Source organism: Aureococcus anophagefferens, assembly GCF_000186865.1.
Source record: "Aureococcus anophagefferens unplaced genomic scaffold AURANscaffold_2, whole genome shotgun sequence".
NCBI classification, from domain to species: Eukaryota; class Pelagophyceae; order Pelagomonadales; family Pelagomonadaceae; genus Aureococcus; species Aureococcus anophagefferens.
Genome location: NW_008705562.1, coordinates 1,365,490 through 1,386,434, shown reverse-complemented (window position 1 = coordinate 1,386,434; position 20,945 = coordinate 1,365,490). Strand labels below are relative to the sequence as shown.

General features: G+C 70.6%; 5 protein-coding genes across 5 annotated transcripts; 2 read left to right on the top strand and 3 right to left on the bottom strand.

The window, feature by feature from the left end:
• Window positions 1-825: 825 nt before the first annotated feature.
• AURANDRAFT_5622 (hypothetical protein) lies at window positions 826-1,299 on the bottom strand (the record flags this gene model as incomplete). Its single annotated transcript, XM_009034612.1, has 1 exon — window positions 826-1,299. A coding segment is annotated over one exon (474 nt), but the record flags the coding sequence as incomplete, so codon positions are not given.
• A 2,170-nt stretch (window positions 1,300-3,469) lies between these two features.
• Window positions 3,470-5,542, top strand: AURANDRAFT_61187 (hypothetical protein; the record flags this gene model as incomplete). Its single annotated transcript, XM_009035158.1, has 1 exon — window positions 3,470-5,542. The coding sequence occupies one exon, from the start codon at window positions 3,470-3,472 to the stop codon at window positions 5,540-5,542; it is 2,073 nt and encodes a 690-aa protein (XP_009033406.1).
• A 245-nt stretch (window positions 5,543-5,787) lies between these two features.
• AURANDRAFT_61186 (hypothetical protein) lies at window positions 5,788-7,122 on the top strand (the record flags this gene model as incomplete). The annotated part of the gene is made up of 1 exon (XM_009035159.1): window positions 5,788-7,122. The coding sequence occupies one exon, from the start codon at window positions 5,788-5,790 to the stop codon at window positions 7,120-7,122; it is 1,335 nt and encodes a 444-aa protein (XP_009033407.1).
• Window positions 7,123-7,234: 112 nt separating this feature from the next.
• Window positions 7,235-16,341, bottom strand: AURANDRAFT_70690 (hypothetical protein; the record flags this gene model as incomplete). The annotated part of the gene is made up of 8 exons (XM_009034785.1): window positions 7,235-9,528; window positions 10,719-11,133; window positions 13,433-14,323; window positions 14,396-14,490; window positions 14,579-14,733; window positions 14,759-14,964; window positions 15,012-15,369; window positions 15,498-16,341. 8 exons carry the CDS (start codon window positions 16,339-16,341, stop codon window positions 7,267-7,269), a joined length of 5,226 nt encoding a protein of 1,741 aa, XP_009033033.1.
• Window positions 16,342-19,339: 2,998 nt separating this feature from the next.
• AURANDRAFT_61184 (hypothetical protein) lies at window positions 19,340-20,878 on the bottom strand (the record flags this gene model as incomplete). Its single annotated transcript, XM_009034784.1, has 1 exon — window positions 19,340-20,878. One exon carries the CDS (start codon window positions 20,876-20,878, stop codon window positions 19,340-19,342), a length of 1,539 nt encoding a protein of 512 aa, XP_009033032.1.
• Window positions 20,879-20,945: the final 67 nt, after the last annotated feature.

Below are 20,945 nucleotides of genomic sequence, written 5' to 3'. Positions count from 1 at the left end.
CGCGAAGCCGTCCTCCGCGAAGGCGTCGCGCAGCCCCCGCGCGAACTCCGCCGACGACGCGAAGGAGCTGCCCGACGAGCCCGTGACGACGACCGTGGCCAGCGTCGTGAGGCACGCGACGAAGACGAGGTAGAACGCGAGCATGAGCACGGACCCCGCGAAGCACTTGCGGAGCCACACCGTGCCGACGGCCTTCTGGACGCGCTTGTTCCCGAAGAGCAGGTGGTAGGGCGCCTCGCCGTGGTGGTCGCTGCGCGAGTCCGCGTCGTCGAAGGTGTCGCGGCGCTTCAGCGCGTGGGGCGGCGTCTCGCCCTCCTTCGGCGTCTCCGCGTCCGCGACGCGCGTCTTGTGCTGGTTCGTGGGCGCGCCCGCGAAGGGCGCGCAGAGGAACCGCAGGATGGCGCGGCCGATGGACGCGGGCGACCGGAACACGGCCGCGTGGCGCGCGTGGAGCACGCCCTCCAAGTCGTCCTTCTTGATGTTGAAGTAGTGCTCCTGCAGGGGCACGGAGAACGCGGGCAGGTCGTGCTTGTTCCTCCGGCCCAGGTCCGCGTTCCCGTTGAGCAGCTGCTCGACGACGCCCTCGAAGTTGCCCTTCTTCGCGACGTCCGCGACCTCGACGACGGACGAGAGCCGCCGCTCGCGCCCGCCGCCGAACGCCGCCGGCAGGTCACCGTGGGCCAGGTCGCCGAGCCGGCGCATCGTGCCGTGGCCGAAACCGCTGAGTTTCTCCCGCAGCGACGTTTCCCCGTACGCTTGGTCCTCGTCGAGCCAGCCGAGCGTCGACAGCTTGAGCTTCTGGTCCTTCGTGTGGTAGCGCATGAGCGAGATGTGCAGCGCCGTGTCGCCCCACTTGTTCGCCGTGTCGACGTGGCTCCCGGACTGGAGCAGCACCATGACGGCGCCCGTCGCGCCGACGCGCGCCGCGGAGTGCAAGGGCGTGTTGCCGTTGATGTCGCGCGCGTCGACGTCCGCGTTGTGGTCGAGCAGCGCGCGGATGATGGACACGTTCTTCCGGTCCGACGCGAGGTGGAGCGGCGTGTGGCCGTACTTGTCCTTGGCGGAGACCTCGGCCTTGCCGTGGACGCAGAGGGACCGGATCGTCTTCGGCTGCTCGATCTCGCACATCGCCGCGAGGTGGAGCGCCGTCCGTCGCGTCGCGTGCTCCGCGAGGTCCGCGTCGATGTCCTCGGCGACGCCCGAGCGGTTCAGCGGGTCGCAGAGCGCCAGCACGACCTTGACGTAGCCCAGCGACGCCGCGTGCATCAGCGCCGAGTAGCCCCGGTCGTCCTGCGCGTTCAGCGACACGCGCTTCTCGCCGCCGTACCAGATCGTCGGCCAGCCCTGGACGTGGGTCATGAGGCGGGAAACCAGGCCCACGTCCCCTAAAATCGCCGCCTCGTGGAGCGCGCGGCGGCCCGCGCCGTCCTTCGCGTCGACGTTGCAGAGGTGGAACGTCGCGCCGCGCGCGTCCCGGTAGGGCCGGAGCAGCTGGTCCACGACGTCGTGGCGCCGCCGCCGGATCGCGTGGAGCAGCGGGCTGCCCACGGCGGACCCCAGGTCCATATCCAGCACATCGCCCTTGCCGTCGTAGCGCGAGTAGCTCAGGAGCTTCGCGCGCGCTTCGTACAACTCGCGGACGACGTCGCACAAACCCTTCTCGACGGCGAAGCGGTAGACGTCCTGGGCCCAGGGCTCCGCCGTGTCCTCGCGCACCCAGGCGCCGTGGCGCAGCAGCACCGTCGCCGCCTCGTTGCGCCCGTTCTTCACCGCGGCCTTGAGCGGGTTCAAACCCGCGGCGTCCGGCGACCGCGGGTCCGCGCGCCACGCGGGCCCCAGGAGCGCCGCCAGCACGTCGACGCGGTTCCGGATGACGCAGTGCATGACCGCCGTGCGGCCGCGCATGTCGCGCTCGTTGGCCCGGTCCCGGCGGCCCGCGCCGCGGTCCTCCGCGCGCTGCGCGAGCTGCCGGAGCTTCTTCACGACGCCCAGCCTCCCGTACGTCGCCGCCAGCATCAACGCCGTGCGCCCGCGGTCGTCGCGCGCCCCCAACACATCCACGCCCCGGTCGTCGAAGGAGTCCAGGATGAAGTCGTGGCCCCGGTGGGCCGCCGCGAGCGCCTCCCGGGCCACGAGGCTCGACTCCTTGGGCTCCGCGCCGCCGGCGGCCGCGCAGCGCTTTTCGAGGTCCCGCCAGCCGTCGAGGCGCGTGTTCGACCACTGGGGCATCTCGTCCCGCAGGAACTCGTTGTCCGACTCCGGCAGCACGACGACGGGGAAGGGCAGCTCGTTGAGGTCGACGAGAGCGTCGTGCGGCGACTCGCGGCGCCGCTCGTCGACGAGGCGCGCCATCTTCTCCGTGATCACCAGCGCCGTCGCGCGGCCGCGGATGGCGATGGCGACGCGCTCCCGGAAGATCTTCAGCGAGCGGTCGTCGTGCTGCTCGAGGAGCGCGATGCGCGCGGGGCCGGGCGCGGCGCCGCCGGCCGCGGCCGCGCCGTCGACGGACGGCAGCGCGACGCCACTGAGGACGCGCCAGACGCGGCCGTAGACGCCCTCGCCGGGCATGGGCGCGCCGAAGGGCGCCACGCGGCACGTGTGCACGATGCCGCTCAGCTCGAGCAGCGCCGCGGTCGCGTCCTCGGCCGACGGGCCGCCCTGGTGCCGCGTCAGGCTGTACCACGCGCGGTCGCCGCCGATGGTCGCCAGGGCCTGGCGCAGGGTCCGCCAGTTGCTCGCCGCGCTCTTGGGCGTGAGGATCTTGCGGAAGAGCGCCGCGCCCCGCCCGGGCGTCGCGGCCGCGGGCGTGCGGGGGAGGGGCGTCTGCGCCGGCGCCGCCTCGCCGTCGCTCAGCGATTTCACGGGCTCGGCGCTGAGCGACCGCTGCGGCCGGCGTTCCTTCTCGCGCCGCCGCACCTTGCGGCGCGGCGGCGCCGCGTCGTCGACGTCGGGCATGCTACGCGAGCGGAGCAGGGCTGCCCAGCATTGCCCCGCAGTTTGCGGGGTTCGAACTGGAACCCACTTGAAGTCTTCAAGGCATTTATGTTTACCTCCTTGAACTCAGCGAGCGCTCTTATGGCAAGGGCAGGCCAAGACCGCAGCCAGCCGCCGGGGGCCGAGCCAGCCAGCCAGCCAGGGACGTCCAGTCCACGAAACGACCCCTCGCTACAACCTCTACAACGCGCGCCTACGGCGCGCCGCGCCGTCCTGGGGCGGCTGCGGCGACCGGCTGGCCGCCGGCCACGCGCGTCGGCGCTCGCGCTTCCGTCACCCCCGGCGGGCCACTCCGGGCGCCTAACTAGATTTTGACATGATTCCCGCACGAAAATCGCAAGATTTGCACATGCAACGTCTACATTGAAGAAATGGGTGGCTGTCAGCGACCGAGCCAGCCAGCCAGCCAACATTTACCTTGCGGTCTGCCAAACCGGCTCCCGGTAAGGATTGTTATCGTGGACTGCCCTAGCTTATGGCAGAGCTGTGCGCAGCTTCCGCTGCCAGCAGCCCTGGCGCACCAGCCGGCCCGCGCGGCGACCCCGGCGCATCGACAAGCACTAACAACGACGCCCGCCTGCAGCTCGTCGGCCCGGCGCTCAAGGGCAAGACGAAATGGCTCGGCGCGGCCCTCGTCGACGGCACGCTCCTGGGCATCCCCGGCCACGCGACGAGCATTTTGCGAATCGACCCGCGCCTGGACCGCGTGAGCGTCCTCGGCGAGGGCTGCGTCAACAAGCGCGGCGTGAACAGATTCAAATGGCTCCGCGGCGTCGCCGTCGGCGCGAGCGCCTACGGCATCCCGATGCACGGCGACGCCGTGCTCAAGGCGACGCCGCGCGTCGACGTGTCCAAGGTCGAGCTTCTCGGCCGCAAGGAGCTGCGGCGGACGTCCGGCGACTTCAAGTGGCACGGCGGCCAGCTCGCGCCGAACGGCAAGATCTACGGCGTCCCGTGCTACGCGGACGCGGTCCTCAAGATCGACCCGGCGCGCGGCGACGCGGTCAGCGTCTTCGGCGACCTCCCCGCGGGGCCGGCGAAGTGGTACGGGGGCATCCTGGGCGACGACGGCAACATGTACTGCGTGCCGTTCAACGCGTCGCGCGTGCTGAAAGTCGTCACGGCCGAGGATCGCGCGGAGTTGATCGGCCCCGAGCTCGAGGGCGAGCACAAGTGGCACGGCGGCGTCCTGGGACCCGACGGGTGCGTCTACGGCTTCCCGGCGCACGCGGGCAGCGTGCTGCGCGTCGACGCGGCGACGGGGGACGTCGCGCTGCTGCCGCTGCCGGAGGCGGAGCCCTTCAACGGCGGAAAATACAAGTGGGGCGGCGGCTGCGTCGCGAACGGCTGCGTCTACGCCGTGCCGTCCGACGCGAGCCGCGTGCTCAAGGTCGACTGCGCCACGGGCGCCGTGTCGCTCTTCGGGGACCTGCCCCGGCGGCGGAACAAGTGGCAGGGCGGCGTGCTCGGCGGCGACGGCCGAATCTGGTGCGTGCCCTGCGACGCCGACGCCGCGCTCGTCATCGACCCGGCGTCGGACGCCTGCGCGCTCGTCGGGTCGCTGCCGCCGGGCCCGGACAAGTACCAGGGCGGCTACGCGGACCACGACGGCAACGTCTGGTGCGTGCCGGAAGACGCGAAACGAGTGCTGAAGATGCACGCGGTGTCGTGCGATCATTTCGTGGCCGCGTACCTCGCGCGCCTCGGCCTCGACGCGGCGCCGCCGCCGCCGACGCGCGCGACGCTCGATCTGTTGATCGAGGCGCAGCTCGAGCGGATCCCCTTCGAGAACCTCGACCTGCTGCTCCCGGGGAGCCGGCGGACGCCGCTCGCGCCGCTCGCGCTGCGGGCGAAGATCTTGACGCGGCGCCGCGGCGGCCACTGCCTCGAGCTCAACGGCCTCTTCTCCGAGTTTCTCGCGCGGCTGGGCTTCGAGTGCAAGCTGCTGCCCTGCCGCGTCTACGCGGGGCCCGAGCGGGGCCGCGGCGACGCGGGCTTCCGCCACGTGCCGAGCCACGCGGCTGTGGTCGCGCGCGTCCCCGGCGGCGACGCCTACTTCGTCGACGTCGGCCTCGGCGAGCCGCCGCTGGCCGCCGTGCCCTTTGCGCCCTCCGGCGACGCCGTCGAGACGCCCGAGGGCATGGCGTCGCGCGTCGTCGCCGTCGACGACGACTGGGAGCTCCAGTGGCGCCGCGGCGGCGCCTGGGCGCCGCGGCTCCGCTGGGCCGCGGCGCACGGCGCCTGGGAGCATCACGGCCCGTCGCTCGCGGAGTTCGAGGCCGAGGCGGCGCGCTACGCGCGCCAGCCCATGGGCCGCAAGTTCGTCTGCTCCAAGGTCACGCGGCACCGGAAGACGACGATCTCGAACGCGTCGCTCAAGGTCACGGCGCCGCGCTTCGGCCCCGGCGTCGTCGTCGACGTCGTCGACCTCGGCTCCGAGGAGGACGTGCGCCGCGCGCTCGAGGCCCACTTCGGCGTGCCCTACGCGGAGACCGCGGGGCTCGACGTGGCCGCGGGCGCGGGGGAGGACTGGTGGAGCCACCTCTAAATTAGGAAGCTACCACAAATCTAGACTGGATTTAAGAATTCCCCCTCGTCAGGGGGGAAGGGTTGGGGGAGAACAACGGGGGCGGCAACGCCGAGGCGTCGGGCGCCGTCGCCATCGACGTCGAAATCGCGGGTCCCCGGTAAAGGTCAATGTTGAACATAAATTGACGCAGTTCTACAGACCCCGCGTTCAAATACACAAATTTATCACCGAGCGCGAGCCTTTGCTGACTGATTCTCGATAATATGCCTATCTCTGGTGTGACCAACCGCGACACCATCCGGCAGGGCGCCGTGCATGAGATCTTCTTTGACGAACGCGAGTGCATCGGTCACAGCAACAACCTTTACGCCCCGTCGCGCCTGCTGAGTGACAGCGAGAAAGCGACGCTGATCAAGCAGCTGCGGGAGAGCGATCCCAAGGGCTGGGCGGCCATCCAGGAGGCGCTCGACGAAGCCGAACCGCATGACGAAATAACGCGGCGCAACCCGCTGCTCACGGAGCAGGACGCGGACGGCAACATCCACGCGGTGGCGACGATCGTCGTCGCCCTGGACGACGCGGACCGCATCAAGGGCGCGATGGCGTCGCGGCGGGTCTCCGACGGGACCAAGCACAAGAAGAGCGGCAAGACGTACTTCGGCTCGCCCGCGCGCGACGAGTTGAAGCGCGCGCTCTTCGTCGGCACGTCGCGAATTTTCATGATCGACGCCGCGGTCCTCCTCAACACGCGCGTCGCGTGGGTGGAGGCGGATGCCATAGAGACATTGAAGGACGGCCTTGGCTGCCGGATCGCGCCGCAGAGCCGCGAGGCTCCCAGGCTCCGGCGCATGGAAGCGGGGCAGACCGTCGCCGGCGCGTCCCTGACGCGGCCGCGGGAGCGGCAGCGGGGCCGCGAGAAGGCCATGCACGCCGAGGAATGCAAGGGCAAGACGGATGAAGCACGCGAGCGGAAGGCCAACGCCAGCTTCGGGAGCGCCGAGATGTCGGCCGCGCAGGAACACGCGTTTCACAACCATTCGGAGAAGCAGAAGGCGCGGAAGTTCGGCGGCGACGAGGTCTCCGAGTTCCAGCTCCTCTCGGCGGAGGCGAGGGCGAGGGGCCACAAGGCGGCGAACCTCTTGCGGAGCCACCTCGACCAGGGCGGCTCGCCCACCTTCGAGTGCGACGGCTACACGATGCAGATCCGCGACGACCCCTTCCGCGTCGTCGAGCACGCGCCGCTCAACAAGAACGGCGAGTACCTCTTCCGCCAAGGGCAGTGCAAGGGCGACTTCAAGATCCACGTCGACGAGGTCGACTCCGACGGCGAGCCGCTCGACGAGCCGCGCGACGTCGACGACAGCGACTACGACAGCGACGACGACGACTCGGTGTGGCTCTGTTTCGACGTGGCGGCGGAGCTCAAGCTCCTCAAGCCCCACTTCGAGCACCAGCGGGAGATCGCCGACATGACCCGCCCCTCGCTCAAGCGCGCGCTCAAGGAGGACAAGCTCAGCATCGCCGGCAACGTGCCGGAGCTCAAGAAGCGCCTCTACCTCCACCGGACGGGCAAGCGCATCACGGAAGTGAAGTTCTAGGTAATAATGGCTAGCAACAAGAAGTACAACGTACGCCGTCGAGACGCAAAGCGCGGGCAGGCTGCTATATATTCCCCTCCTACAGTGCCGTACAGCCCACGTCTCCGGACGTCTCCGAGAGAAAGTTACGCCACTCACCACCCCCTAGAGCTCCTTCTTCTTCGTCGTCTTCTTCTTCTTCTTCTTCTTCTTCGGCGCGGCGTCCTCCGGCGGCGCCGCCTTCTTCTTCTTCTTCGCGTCCGCGGCCTCCTTCTTCAGGCGCTTGCTCTCCTCCGCGGCCTCCTTCTCGAGCTCCGCGGCCTTGGCCGCCTCCTCGGCGAGGAGCTCGGCCATGAAGTCGTCGTCGAGGGAGTCCTCCTCGGCCGGCGCGAACTTGGCCGCGTGGACGGCGCCGCAGTCGCCGCCGGTGGGGGCCGCGAGCGCCGCGCGGAGCGGCGCCGTGGGCACGCGGCCGGACACGACGCCGCGGAGGAAGGACTTGACGTCGGCCGCCGCGTAGCGGCCCACGAGCGCCGCGTAGCGCTCCTTCTTGGGCGCGTAGGCCACGAGCGTCGGGAGCGAGCTCTCGTAGACGTCGAACGCGGCGGAGAAGTCGGCGAAGCACGCGCCGTCGACCCAGCCAAAGGCGAAGGGCGACGGCTGCTCCGCCTTGGCCACGCCCTCGGCGACGGCGAGCTCGTCGGCGAACGTCGACCGGCCGTGCTCGTCGAGGAGCGCGACCGCGCAGAGCGCGTAGGGCGACTCGGCGCCGCAGCTCTCGGCCCAGGCGTCGGCGTCGTTGAAGGACGAGAAGACGGCGCCGCCCTTCTTCGGCGCGGGCCCGCCCGCGCGCGCGGCCTTCTCCTTCTTGACCGCCGCGGCGTCGAAGTTCGACGCGCCGTGGAAGCCGTCGTCCAATTCGTTCGCGAGGTCGGGCGCGAGCTGGCCCAGGACGTCCAGGGAAAACGCCACCAAACTGCGGAAGGACGGCGGGCCGAACTGGCGGCGGTCGTACTGGGCCGCGCCGATGGCGCGCTGGTCCATGGGCGTCGTCTCGTCCGGCGCCTGCGCGAAGAACGCCAGCACGGACGGGAGCTTGCGCACGCCGTAGGCCTCGAGGGCGCCGGGCTCCGGGTTCGAGTACTGCGCGACTTTCACGCCCGCGTGCTTGCCCAGCGTCGTCGCGAGCGCGCGGATCGCGGGCGACACGTCGCCCTTTTTGGTGAAGAGCGCGACGCCGACGGGCGCGTCGCCCTCGCCGGCGCTGATGGCGCGGCGGATGAAGGCGTCCATGTCCATGGACCCGGCGATGACCATGACGTCGTCGGCGGCGAGCGTGCCGGCCGCGGCGTCGAACGCGGCCGCGGCGTCGTCGCCCGCGGAGAGCGGCTTCTTCTTCTTCGGTCCCGCGCCGTAGGCGCGGTAGGGGCCCGCCGGCGCGCAGTCGTCGCAGTCCACCTCCACGGCGACGACGGCGCCGGAGCCGTCGAAGTCGAGGACCTTGCCCACGAGCGCGCCGGGGCCCGCGGCCCTGTCGTACGCGACGACGGCCGATTCCGCGTCCACGACGAGCCTGGCGTAGTCCTCGGCGGATTTGGCCGTCGCGAGGACGTAGCCCGCGGGCCAGCCCGCCTCCTCCGCGGGTTCTGCCGCGGCCTCGGCCTTGGCGGACGACGACGCCTTCTTCTCCTTCAACGCGAAGCCCTCGAGCCACTCCACGACGGCGCCGCGGTCCTTCAGGTCGCCGTCGTAGGCCGTGAGGGCCTCCCGCGACGTGAAGGCGTCGGCGCCCGCGAGGAGCACGGGCAGCTCGTCGCCGTCGCGGCTGAGCGCGCCGGCGAGGGGCGACGGCTCGTCCGCGACGCGCACCTCGACGACCGAGAGCCGCCCGCGGAACGCGACGCCGATGCTCTTCGCAAGCGCCGACGTCGTCGCCCGCTCCGTAAGGAGCACGGCCAGGGGCGCGCCGGCCTTGGCGAGGGCGCCCTCGGACTCGACGCGCGACACGGCGTCGCCGGGCACGACCTTCGACGAGACCCAGCGCTTGAACGACGTCTTCGAGAAGCCGCTCTCGGTCATGACCTGCTCGAAGGCGACGACGGGCCGGTCGCTCTTGCCCGTGTAGGGGTTTTTGGTGGACGCGCCGCCGAAGCCGAGCACGAGCGGCACCTGCTGTACGTTGAGCCGCTTGGCGACCTTCGCGACGCCGCTCTCCTTGACGTCGACGGCGGCCGCCCTGACGCCCAGCGTCGCGTAGACCTCCTGCGCCGACGCGGCGAAATCGTCGGCCATCATGGGCGACCCCTTGTCCTCGTCGCCGCTCTGGTAGAAGTGGACGACCCACATGGCCGCGTCGTCCTCGAGGATCGCCTTCTCGAAGGCGCTCGACGACGTGAACTCCTGCACGTGGTCGTGGTCCTCGTAGAGCTGCGCGGCGGCCAAGGCCGCGCAGGCGAGCAGTGCGAGGCGGCGCATCGCCATCGTCGATGCGAGCTGCTTCGACGGCGGCGCTGCTTCGACGGCGGCGCGCGACTTCGCACAGCGAGTCCTCCACAAGCCTCCACGCGGAGCTGCAGCACGATGCCGTGGCACACGGCGACGTTGAATGCGATGGGGCAGCCTTCTCCCTGTTCGATGTGCCAGCGCCGCACGACGTGCTTCATTAACATGGGACGCTAACGCTGCAAAGCAGTCGGTGACGAGGAACCATGCTCACGATCATGCAGAAGCAGTCGAAGATGATGGAAGTCGAGCTGAAAAACAAGAAGCAGGCGCTCCTGGAGGCGCGCGCGAGCCTCGAGGCGAAGACCGCGCGCGTCGTCGAGCTCGAGGAGCAGCTCAAGGCGCTGGCGCCGACGGACGAGGAGCGCGCCGAGGAGCAGCAGGTCGTGATCCAACCATCTCGTCTCGTCGTGAGCGTTCGCGACAGGTCGTCGACGAGGAACGGGTCAAGGAGCTGCAGGCGCTGGCGGAGAAGCTCGCGAAGCAGTTGAAGGAGAGCGACGGCAAGCTCACCTACGAGACGCTCCGCGCGAGCGTGCTCAACATGCGCGGTCCCGGCGCCTCCGACGCGCCGCGCCCCCCGACCGCGCGTCCGCTCAGGGAGAAGTGCACGATGAACGCGAAGCACCTCCTCGACCGCCGGAAGATGGAGAAGGTCGCCGAGGCCAAGGACAAGGAGATCAAGCTCCTCCACAAGGAGCTCGACGACCTGCGGAAGGAGCTCCTCGAGCGCAAAAACGTCGAGCTCGACGCGAGCGACGCGGCGGAGCAGGTCTCGCGGCGCGACGAGCAGCTGGAGTTCCTCATGAATGTCCACGACGCGGCGAAGGACGCCGACTGGGTGAGCCCCGCGGGCGCGCCGCGGAACGCGGCCGCGGCGCTCACGGGCGGCTACGACGACCCCGTCGCGTTCCTCGAGGCCCTCGGCGTCGACACGGCGACGGCCATCGCCGTGCTCGAGGCGAACGGCGGCGACGCGTCGCGGGCCGCGGAGAGCCTGTTCGGAGGGCAACCCTAATGCTGTCGCGCGACCGCCGCTATCGCGCGGGCGGCCGCTTCTTCCGCGGCGGTCGTCTCCGCGTCGCCGGCGCGGGGTCCGCCGGCTCGAGGGCGACGACGACGAACATGACGAAGATCAGGAAACAAAGGGCGCCCGCGAGCGCGCCGAAGTAGCGCGGCGACACGGCCTCCTCGCGGTAGACGTTCACGCGGCGCTCGAAGTCGTAGGAGAATGTGGCCGGCTCCATGAACCAGGCGTGTTTTCTCAGGAGCAGGATGACGGCGAGCGACGCGGGCGACAGCACGAGCGCGAGGTACGCGACGCGCGCGGGCCAGTGCGTCGGCGGCTCTTCCGCCGGCGGCGCGTCCGCGTCCGCGTTCGTTTCGTCGTCGCCGCCGCCGCGGCGGACGAAGAAGGCGCGCGGCGCGAGCGGCGGATACGTGCGCGGCGGCGGCGCGCGCCGCTTCGACGTCTTCGGGAGCGTCGGCATGGCGCCCGCCGCGCGGTCGCGGCCGCACGGAGCGCCGGGGCTGCCCGCGCGTCGGGCAGCGCCGCGCCGCTCCGGCCGCGGCGCACGCGGAAAACGGCAAACGCCGACCGCTCGACTCGACCCGGCGACGGTCGACCCGACGGCGCCGGCGCACCGAGGGGCAGCCCGACGGCGCGCTAGCAGCGGACAACTCGACGATTTCACGCCCGGAAACATTCGCTGCAGCGCCAACTTCAGCTTGTGGCAGCCCACCGGAGACAGTTCGAATCGTGATTGCGTTCGCATCGGCCGCGCCGATGGCGGGCATCGAGGCCATCGAGAAGATGACGCAGGGCATGCTCGAGGGGGAGCCCCTGCGGAGCGTCGCGGACCTCGCGGCGTCGGCCCCGGCCTGGGCGCGCGCCTTCGTCGGCGCCGCGGAGCGGCGCGTGCGCGAGCTCGACGAGGCGCTCTGCGGCGCCCGCGAGGACATCAGCAAGCTGCGGCAGCGGGCCGAGACCTTCGTCGCGGAGAACGAGGAGCTGCACCTGCGCCTGACGGAGGCCGTGGGCGCGCGGGGCGACGACGCCGGCGGCGCGGAGGTCCCGGGCCCGCGGGGTTTAGGCGGCGCCGCCGAGGAGCGCGCGCGCGAGATGGGCGAGCGCGTGGAGATCCTCATGGCGGAGAACGCGCTCCTCGTGGAGCAGAGCAGCGTGCTCCAGGGCGAGCTCGACCGCTGCGTCGGCGAGCGCGACGCGACGGCGTCGAGGAACGGCGCGCTCGCGGACGAGCTCGGCGCGTGCCGCGAGCGCCTCGCGGCGCTCGAGGAGGCCGAGGCGAGCCGGCGGGAGGCCCAGGCGGCCCTCGAGGCGCGCTACGTGAAGCACGGCGCCGAGGTCGCGTCCGCGAACTCCCAGCTCGGCGAGCTCAAGGAGGGTTTGGCGGCGCTGCACGGGCAGAACGGCCGCCTCCGCGACGAGCTCGCGGAGAAGGCGCGGGTCTGCGACGAGCTCCGGGGCCGCCTCGAGGCCGACGGCGACGAGCTCTGGTCGCGGGTCCAGGCCGCCGCCGCGCGCTGCCGCGAGCTCCAGGAGGAGCTGTCCGCGCGGACGCAGCTCTGCGACCTCGAGGGCGAGCGCGCGCGGCGCGCGGCGCGCGACCTCGAGACCGTGCGCCAGGACAACGCGGGCATGCTCCGGGTCATGGGCGGCATGGAGAAGCAGCTCGCGGCCTACGCGGCGCGCGAGGAGTCCGTCGCGGCCGTCGGCCGCGAGGCCCGGGAGAAGGCCGAGAACGCCTTGCTCGCGCGCGACAAGGCGCAGGCGCGGAGCGACCAGGCCGCGCGCGAGCTCGAGCGGCTGCGCGCCGAGCGCGTCGCCGAGGCGGAGCACCTCGCCGCACAAATCCGCGAGGCCGTGGACCGCGAGCGGGCCCGCGGCGCGCAGTCCGTCGACGACCGCGAGCGCGAGTTGCGCGGCCGCGACGAGGCCATGGCCGAGGCCGAGGCGCGCGCGGAGCGCGCGGGCCGCGACGCCGACGCCGCGCGGCGCGCCGAGGCCGCCGCCGCGCGCGCCCTCCGGTCCGCGGACGCCGCCGCGGAGGACGCGGTCGCGCAGCTCGAGAAGCGGCGCGCCGACGCGGAGCGGCGCGCCGCGGACGCGGAGGCGCGCGCCAAGGGCGCGGAGGCCCGGCTCCGGGAGGCCCTGGCGGCCCGCGACGCCGCCACCACGGACGCGGCGGACGTCGACGACGCGGAGCACCGCGGCGCGGCCGCCGAGGCCGCGGCCGCGCGGGAGAAGTGTAGGGAGCTCGCCGCGCAGCTCCACGCCCGAGACCGCGAGCTCGCGCGCCACGCCAAGGACCTCGACGAGGCGCGGACGTCGCGGTCCCGCGAGGCGAGCGAGGCGCGCGCGGCCCACGACGCGGAGAAGCGCAAGCTCGAGGAGGCGCTCGCCGCCGCGCGCCGCGCCGCGGACCACGCGGCGCACCAGTTCGCGGCCGCCGTCGACCGCCACCGGGGCCAGCTCCTCAAGCTCGGCGCGGACCGCGACGCCGCCGTGTCCGACGCGAACGCGCGCCTCGCCGACGAGCACGCCACGGTCGTCAAGCTCGCGGACTACGAGCGCCAGCTCGAGGTCCGGCTCGCGGCGGCCCTCGCGGACCACGAGGCCCAGAAGGACCACGCGCTCCACCTCGCGGAGCGGTGCCAGGTCGCGGAGCGCCGCGCCGCCGACGCGGCGCTGGCCCTCTCCAAGTCCATCGCCGAGCAGGACCTCCTCATCAAGCGCGCGAACCGCGCCGCGGCCGTGCCCGTCGCGTGAGGACGGGGTAACGCCGCATGCACCATCGCTAGCGTTTACGCCGCCCCGTCGATGCCCAGGTGGGCGAGGATGGCCTTGACGTCGCGCTTGAGCTCCGCGAGGTCCGCCGACGCGGCCGCCGCGTCCGGCGGGTCCGAGAGCGACGGCGGCCGCGACGCGAAGGACGCGTCCCGCCGGTGGAGCGCCGGGTCGTGGAGCCGGTCGCGCCAGTCGGGCGCGAGCGCCACGGCGCACCCGTCGTCGCCGGCGGCGTCGAGGAGCCAGGCGAGGTCGCAGTCCTGCAGGATCTCGCAGACCTCAACGCGCGCGCACCGCGCGTTGAGGAGCCGGTCGACGAACATGATCGTGAGCCGCCGCCGCACGCGCGGCTCGAGGTGGAGCGCGTGCTCGATGGACGCCTGCGTGAGCGACAGGAGCGACGTCGTCGTGCAGGCCACCGTGTCCTCGATGCGCCGCGGGTAGCCCAGGATCGCCGCCTCGCCGAAGACCTGGCCGTCCGCGAGGTCGACGGTGCGCAGCGTCATCGACGCGCGGCGCGAGCCGCGCTTGCCGCCGCCGCTCGGCCGGTGGCCCGCGGGCGCCGCGGGCGCCTTGGGCGGGGGCTTCTTACCGAGGAAGCTCCAGCGGCCCGGCGCGTCGGCCGCGGCCGCGGCCTCCGGCGGCCGCGCCTCCGAGACCGTCGCGCGGCCCATGAACGAGTCGTCGGAATCGTGGCCGCCGGGCTCCTCCCAGGGCGCGGCCGACTCCGTGTAGCGCATGGCGACGTCGCCCTTGCTGATGATGTACATGCCCTCCTCGGCGACGTCGCCCTTGTCGTAGACGTGGTCGCCGACGGGGAACGTGATGGGGCAGAGCGCGATGCAGATGTGGTTCACGAAGCGCTCGCGGCAGCCGCTGAAGATGGGCGCCACGAGGATCGTGTCGCGGTACCTACCGCGCACGTCGGTGACGATGTTTCATCGTCTTCCCACCCGAAAATGGTCGCGGCCGCGGGACGCCGACGGTCGCAGATAGTCGTAGATTTCGACCCGCAGCTGCTTGGGCAGCGCGCCGAGCATGTCGCGGTCCACGTACTGGCGCGAGTTCTGCTTCCGGACCTGCGTGGGTGCGTCGGTGACGAGTTTTGTTGTTTTCCCGCCCCACATCTCTCGAACATCGTCGCGGCCGCGGGACGCCGTTCCGGACGTGCTGGAGCACGTGGCGCGACACGGCGAGGGGGATGTTGTTCGCGCGGAGGTAGCCCATGATCGCCGAGACGAGCTCCTGGTGCTGCCGCTCGTGCGTCTCGGGAGACAGCGCGTTGAAGACGGACGTGATGAGGTGGCCGAACATGATGCCGCCTGTGGACGGGTCTTTTCATGAAACCGGGGCCACGTAGTTCCGCGACGCGGGCCGCCCCGCCGATGGCCATGCACAGGATCGAGAAGATCTGCGAGTTGATCGTCGTGTCCTGGAGGTCCCCGTAGCCGACGGTCGTGATCGTCTGCATGGCCCAGTAGACGGACGTGACGTAGCGCTCGAGCACCGTGACCTCGCCGCGTGTGAACTTGAAGACGAGCGCGTAGCAGCACCTACCGTCGTGGGTCGCGTTCCAAACGCGCTCGAAAGAAAGACGCACCCCATCCAGTGGCTCGCGTAGACCAGCACGAAGACGAGCTTGCCGCCCTGGAGGAAGCCCATGACGTACATCATCTCGTCCTCGTACTTCTCGAACAAGCGGCTCAGCCGCGCCAGGCGCACGAGCTTGAGCAGGCGGAAGATGCGCAGCAGCTTCACGAGCCGCAACGCCGAGCCGCTCGTCTCGCGCGCGCCGCCGCCGCCCGCGAAGCCCCGGCCGCAGCCCAGCGGCGGCGCCAGGTTGCATTTGAGCTCCTTGAAGCCGTACATCTTGATGCTGTAGGCGTAGCCCACGGGCAGGCACGCCACGAGGTCCAGGAGGAACCACGTCCGCGCGTAGTGCCACGCGATGCCCGCGCCTGGGCGGGACACGAGTGATGCAACATCGCTTCAACGTGAGTGTTCCGCGCGCGCTCGTTCCCGGAAGAGCGTCCACGCTTCGAGACCGTTCCGAGAGATGATCGCTCGTCCCAAAATCAGCCAAAACGAGCGGAAAACGACCGAGAGAGGATCCTTTGAAGTTCGGAAGTTCGCACTCGTTTCCTGCCCCGGCCCGCGCGGTCCGTGACCATCGTCAGCTCGAAGCCCTTGCGGATGTGCACGACCGTCAAAAAGTTCACGACGATGTCGAGCCAGAAATAGACGTCGATGAGCAGCTCCAGCCAGAGGAAGAGCCCCAGCGCGGGCCACTCGAAGGCCACGCGTACGGGCACCATCGTCGCGACGTACGCCAAGAAGAACACCTGCGCGACGTCCCAGCGCACGTGCAGCTTCGAGTCCGGCTGGACGAGGGGCGGCGCCGGGAGCAGGCCGAAGCAGCACCGCTCGCCGCGCCGCCGCGCCGACGGGCTCTCGTTCGCCGCCTCGCGCTCGAGGACCATCCTCACGTCCTCCATGGGGCTGTCGAAGAGCCCCACGTCGGACCGCTCGCGGTCGATGTAGATGGACCGGCGCATGCGCTGGTCGATGAGCGTCGCCGAGAAGGTCTCCGTGCGCAGGCGCGACGGCTCCCGCGCAAAGTTGGTGTCGAGGTACTTGGCGCTCTGCTGCTGGCCGAAGGCCCGGAGCGACGCGCGCTTGTCCTCGGCCGGCGGCTCGGCCGGCGCCGCGAAGGCGACCTTCGGTTTCGCGGGCGCGTCGTCGTCCACCGCGGCGGCGGCCGCGTCGTCCACCGCGGCCGCTGCCTCCGCGTCGTCCGGCGCCAGCGCGACGGCCGCCGCGGGCGCGTCGACGAGCGCTTCCTCGTCGGAGGACGAGTCCGCGAGCACCGCCTTGAACATCTGCCCTGCCAGGGAGTTCGCCCGCTTGGCGCGCACCTCCGGCTCGCCCATGCTATCAGGATAGGTCCCGAAGGGCTGCCATCCTTTGGCTCGCAGAAAGAAGTCGGGTGTTACACTGCATCTTGCTGATGTTAACACGACTAGCGCGGTCGGTAATGGAGGCGTAGTCCGCGGGTGGCTGCCCGTCGAGGCGCGACGCGATGAGCGCGAACGAGCCCAAGACCATGGCGCAGTCGTCCATGTTCTCCACGGGCGGGACGATCATGACGGCGGCCCCGGCCGAGGAGGCGCCGGCGTCGCCGAGTCGGGCGTCGAAGGCCGGCGGCGAGCGGTCCGGGACGCAGTCGAGCAGCCGGCAGACGGGGAGCGACGCCAAGGTCTCCGTGGCGTCCTGCGAGCGCCTCATCCTGACGAAGCAGCACGAGATCGACATGCTGTCGAACCAGAACGAGCAGCTCCGGCTCTCGCTCGACAAGCTCGAGCGCGAGCTCGGCGACCTCGCGAACGCGCTCGCGGCCAAGGACAAGCTGCTGCGCGCGGCCCAGCGCAAGATCGACGACCGCGAGCACGAGCTCCGCCAGCTCGGCGTCGTCCAGTCCCAGAGCGACGGCAAGGACGAGGCCATGAAGATCGCCGCGATGCAGAACCGGTCCATCCTCCAGATCCTCCAGGAGGCGAACCTGAAGTGCGAGAACCTGGAGCGCGAGAACCGCACGCAGAAGGCCGAGCTCCAGCGCGTCGTCTTCTTCAACGAGAAGCGCATGCAGCGGTCCGTCGCCCAGAACGAGCGGCTCCGGACGTCGCTGAAGTTCGCGCAGAAAGAAATTACCGTGAACATGCTCGCGAAGATGGCGAGCGGCACGCGCGCGGACAAGGCGGAAGCCGCCGCCAAGGAGGCCAGGGTGAAGGCCGAGGCCGAGATCGCCGTCCACGAGACCGAGCTCGCGTCGCGGCGCTTCAAGCAGTACCTGCTCACGGACGAGCTCCAGAAGAAGAGCGACCTCGCGTCGCGCCTGCAGGACGACATCGCCGCGACGCGCGAGGACCACGCGAACGAGGTGGAGCGCGCCGACGAGCTCGAGGCGCGTTTGACGGCCGCCGTCCACGATTTAGACGTGACCGAGGAGCAGCTCCGAGGTTTGCGCGACCGCGCCTTGGCCGAGGAGGCGCGCGCCGCGTCCGCGGAGGCCGCCAACGACCTGACGAACCTCCGGTCCGAGGCGCTGCGGCTCGCCCTCGAGGCGACCATCGACGAGCGGCGCGCCGTGCGCGAGAAGCAGGCGAGGGTCCGCGAGTCGGAGAAGGCCGCGCACGCCGCGTCCGCGGCGGCCGAGGCCGCGGCCGAGCGGTCCCTCGCGCGCCACTTCGCGACGGTCGACCGCGTCAAGGCCCAGAAGAAGCACATCGACCGCCTCGACGCCCAGCTCGGCAACGCGAGGACCCTCATCGAGAAGGGGCGCAAGCGCATCGTCGACGAGCTCAACGACCCGAACCGGCGCAAGGCGTCCGTCTTCCACCAGCCCCAGGCGTCGACCGTGTCCTCGCTCACGGACCACGACCGGCGGAAGAAGAAGGCGCCGCCGCCGCGCATGCCGAAGATAGCGGCGCCGGGGAAAGGTAAGACGTAGCGCGGTTGTGTGAAGCCAATATTGCAGCCACGGAGCAGCTCGAGGAGCTCCGGCCGACAGCCGGGCCGCACTCGCGCCTGCGCCCGCGCCGCCGCGCGACTCGGTGACGTCGCCCGACATCCATTCGGTGATGCAGAATCTCCCTGCCGACGCTCTTCAATTGGTGTTGACATTCGCTTGCGATCAGGACGCCGCCTTCAAGCGGCGCTTCTCCGTGAACCACTCGTGGCTTGAAGCGCACCATGGCGCGCCTGAACTCTGGCAGAATCTGGTTCTGGTTACCAAGAACCGGAAAACATCGGACCCGCGTCTCCGCTGCCTCTACTCCGCATGGGCGCACGCGCCGGCCGCGGTGCGGGCGGCGGCCGAACGACACACGCGCGACATCATGCTTAGAAGCAATGGTGGTCCGGGTCGTTGGTACTCTTTGGGCGCTGGCTTAGCGGGAATGCAATTTCAGCGGTTGGAAATGGTGAAGCTATGTACGTATGGGCAATCCTCACAATCACGCGACGAGGACACGGCCGCTCTCGCTCCACTTTTTGACTCGTTGGGCCTCGAGCTGCGAGGGCACAACTCCTGCCGGGCAGGGGGAAGGAACGAGTCCGATGAATACCGGGAACAGCTGCAACTTGATGCCGGCGACGAGAACTTCGACCCCGGCAATATTACTCCTGGCCGCTGGTGCGGCTCGCTTCTTGACCAGCGAAATATGTCACTACTCACACGGCTGTTTCACAAAGTCCAGCGCTTGAAACTGCCTGTTTTCGAAGTGAACTTGCTCCCCATCGGGGAAGACCTCGATATTCTTTGTCTAGATTACTTGGGCCGCTTCCTCCTCGCCGGCAATGACGAAGCCGAGTTCAAAAGCGCGGCCGTCGTAGACGAGGAGACGGCAGGCCGGCTGGTCGAAATCATGGGATTACGAATGTCAAAATCGGGCCTAATGCTGCCCGAGAATGTCCCGCTCCTTCCTAACCTGAAGCAGCTCTGTTTCAATGATAGCTCATTCCCGCTCCCTGAAATGGCTTCCTTCTTGAGAAACTTGTCAACCGCATGTCCGTCCCTTGAGATGCTGATCTGCAATGTCGATACAGAGCATGAAACTTGGTGGCAGCCGGAGAATTACGCCGTCTTCGCGCTCTTGCCTCGCACGCTCGTCGCGCTCGTCCTCGTCTTGGAAGATTTGACGCTCCCGCAACCATCGACGGCATCGGCTTTCGTCCGTCGGATCGAAGCGCACGTGCCCTGGTGCGGCGTCCACGTCGTGACGACGCGGCCCAGAACAAGCGATGACATCCTTATCAACCTCGATGACGACGGCATTCTACCGAAGCCCCCGTGGGACGTCTTCCCGGACTTCGGAGAGACGTATAGCCCCGAGGTCCTCCGCAGGAGCACCTTCCACCTTTGGGATTAAATTACGCATTAATCAGCGGCCGCGCCGTGTCCAGCGTGTCCCCGCCGAGGGCGTCGGCGCCGAGCGAGGGCCGCGGGCCGTCGCCCTTGGCCCCCAGGACGAGCCGGGGCCCGCACGCGCCCTCGAAGAGCCCGATCGCCGCGACGGACCCGCCGGCGATCCAGAGGAACGTCGAGAGCTTCATCGCGGCCGACGGCGCGCACAGGCTCAGGCCGGCGACGACGAGCGAGTCGACGACCATGATGAAGGCCGCCGTGAAGCCGAAGACGCGGCCCGGCGCGTCGCTCGCGGTCGCCATGTGCTGCAGGAGCGTCGCGAAGCCGATCTTCGGCATGGTCATCAACAGAAAGAAGCCGAACGTCGCGAGGCAGATCAGGGCGTAGGTGCCGTCGCGGCCGAGGCCCGGGACGGCGCCGAGGGCCACCGCGGGCACTCCGAGGAACGACAGCCCGCCGAGCAGCGACGACTTGAAGAGCTTCCGGTAGTGCGCGTCGCCCTGGGCCTGGTGCTCCGCCGCGCGCGCGTGCATGACGACGCCGGCCAAGACGCCGCCGATCTTGCCGACGGCGACGATGACCGACAGGTACGCGCCGCCGCGCAGCCGCCACTCGCCGTCGCAGTGTTCCGCGTACGCCGCGCCCGTCGTCGCGATGCCGTGCGGGTGGCAGGCGAGCTCGTTGGCGAGGGCCGGCAAGACCACGGCGACGACGGCGTCCTCGACGGCCGTGTCGATGGCCAGGAAGAAGACGCGCCACAGAAGCCTCCCGTCGAGCGACGCCACGTAGGACGCGTCCGACGGCAGGGCCCGGAGCGCCCCGCCCATCTGGCGCAGGAGGCCGCCCTTCGCCGGCGGCTCGTCGCTATTTGGTGTGCGCGCGGGCGCCGCCGCGCCGACGACGCCGTAGAGCGCGACCGCGACGCCGAAGGAGACGACCATGACGGCCCCCAGGGCGCCGAGGAGCGCGAGGCTCTGGTTCGGCAGGTCGCCGGACGTCGTCGCGGCGACGTAGAGCGCCACGGCGACGGCCGGCGCGCCGACGACCATGGACCCGTCGAGGAAGAGCTGGTGCAACGCGTTGAATTGGTCGCGGAGCTCGTCGGTGACGGCCGCGCCGAGGCCGAGGCGCGCGGCGATGAGGTCCGTGCCGCCGCAGTCGATGGACGCCACGTTGACCAAGGCGACGAAGACGCCGTCGGCGGCCATGAGCGCGAAGAACGACGGCGCGAAGACGTAGTCTACGCGATCGTACTGCCGCACGAAAGCCCACAAAAGCGGCGCGGCCGCGTAGACGACGACGCGCCCGAGGGACGACCAGGTGAGGAGCCGCAGCGCGTCGCCGCGCTCCACGGCGCCGCCGGCCACGGGGCTCACGACGAAGAGCGCCGCGTTGTAGGCGATGCGCGCGCCGCCGACGCCCTTGGGGCCGATGGTCGCGAGGATGGCGGGGCTGAGCAGCACCCACCACACGCCGAAGCCGACGGCGCTCAGCAGCTGCGCGTCGCGGTAGCGCCGCAGCGGTCCGGGGACGTCGGCGCCCATGCTCTCGATGTCGATGGCGGGGCAGCCGGGCAAATCGGTTTCATTCCCCTTCAATAACTAGTCCAAC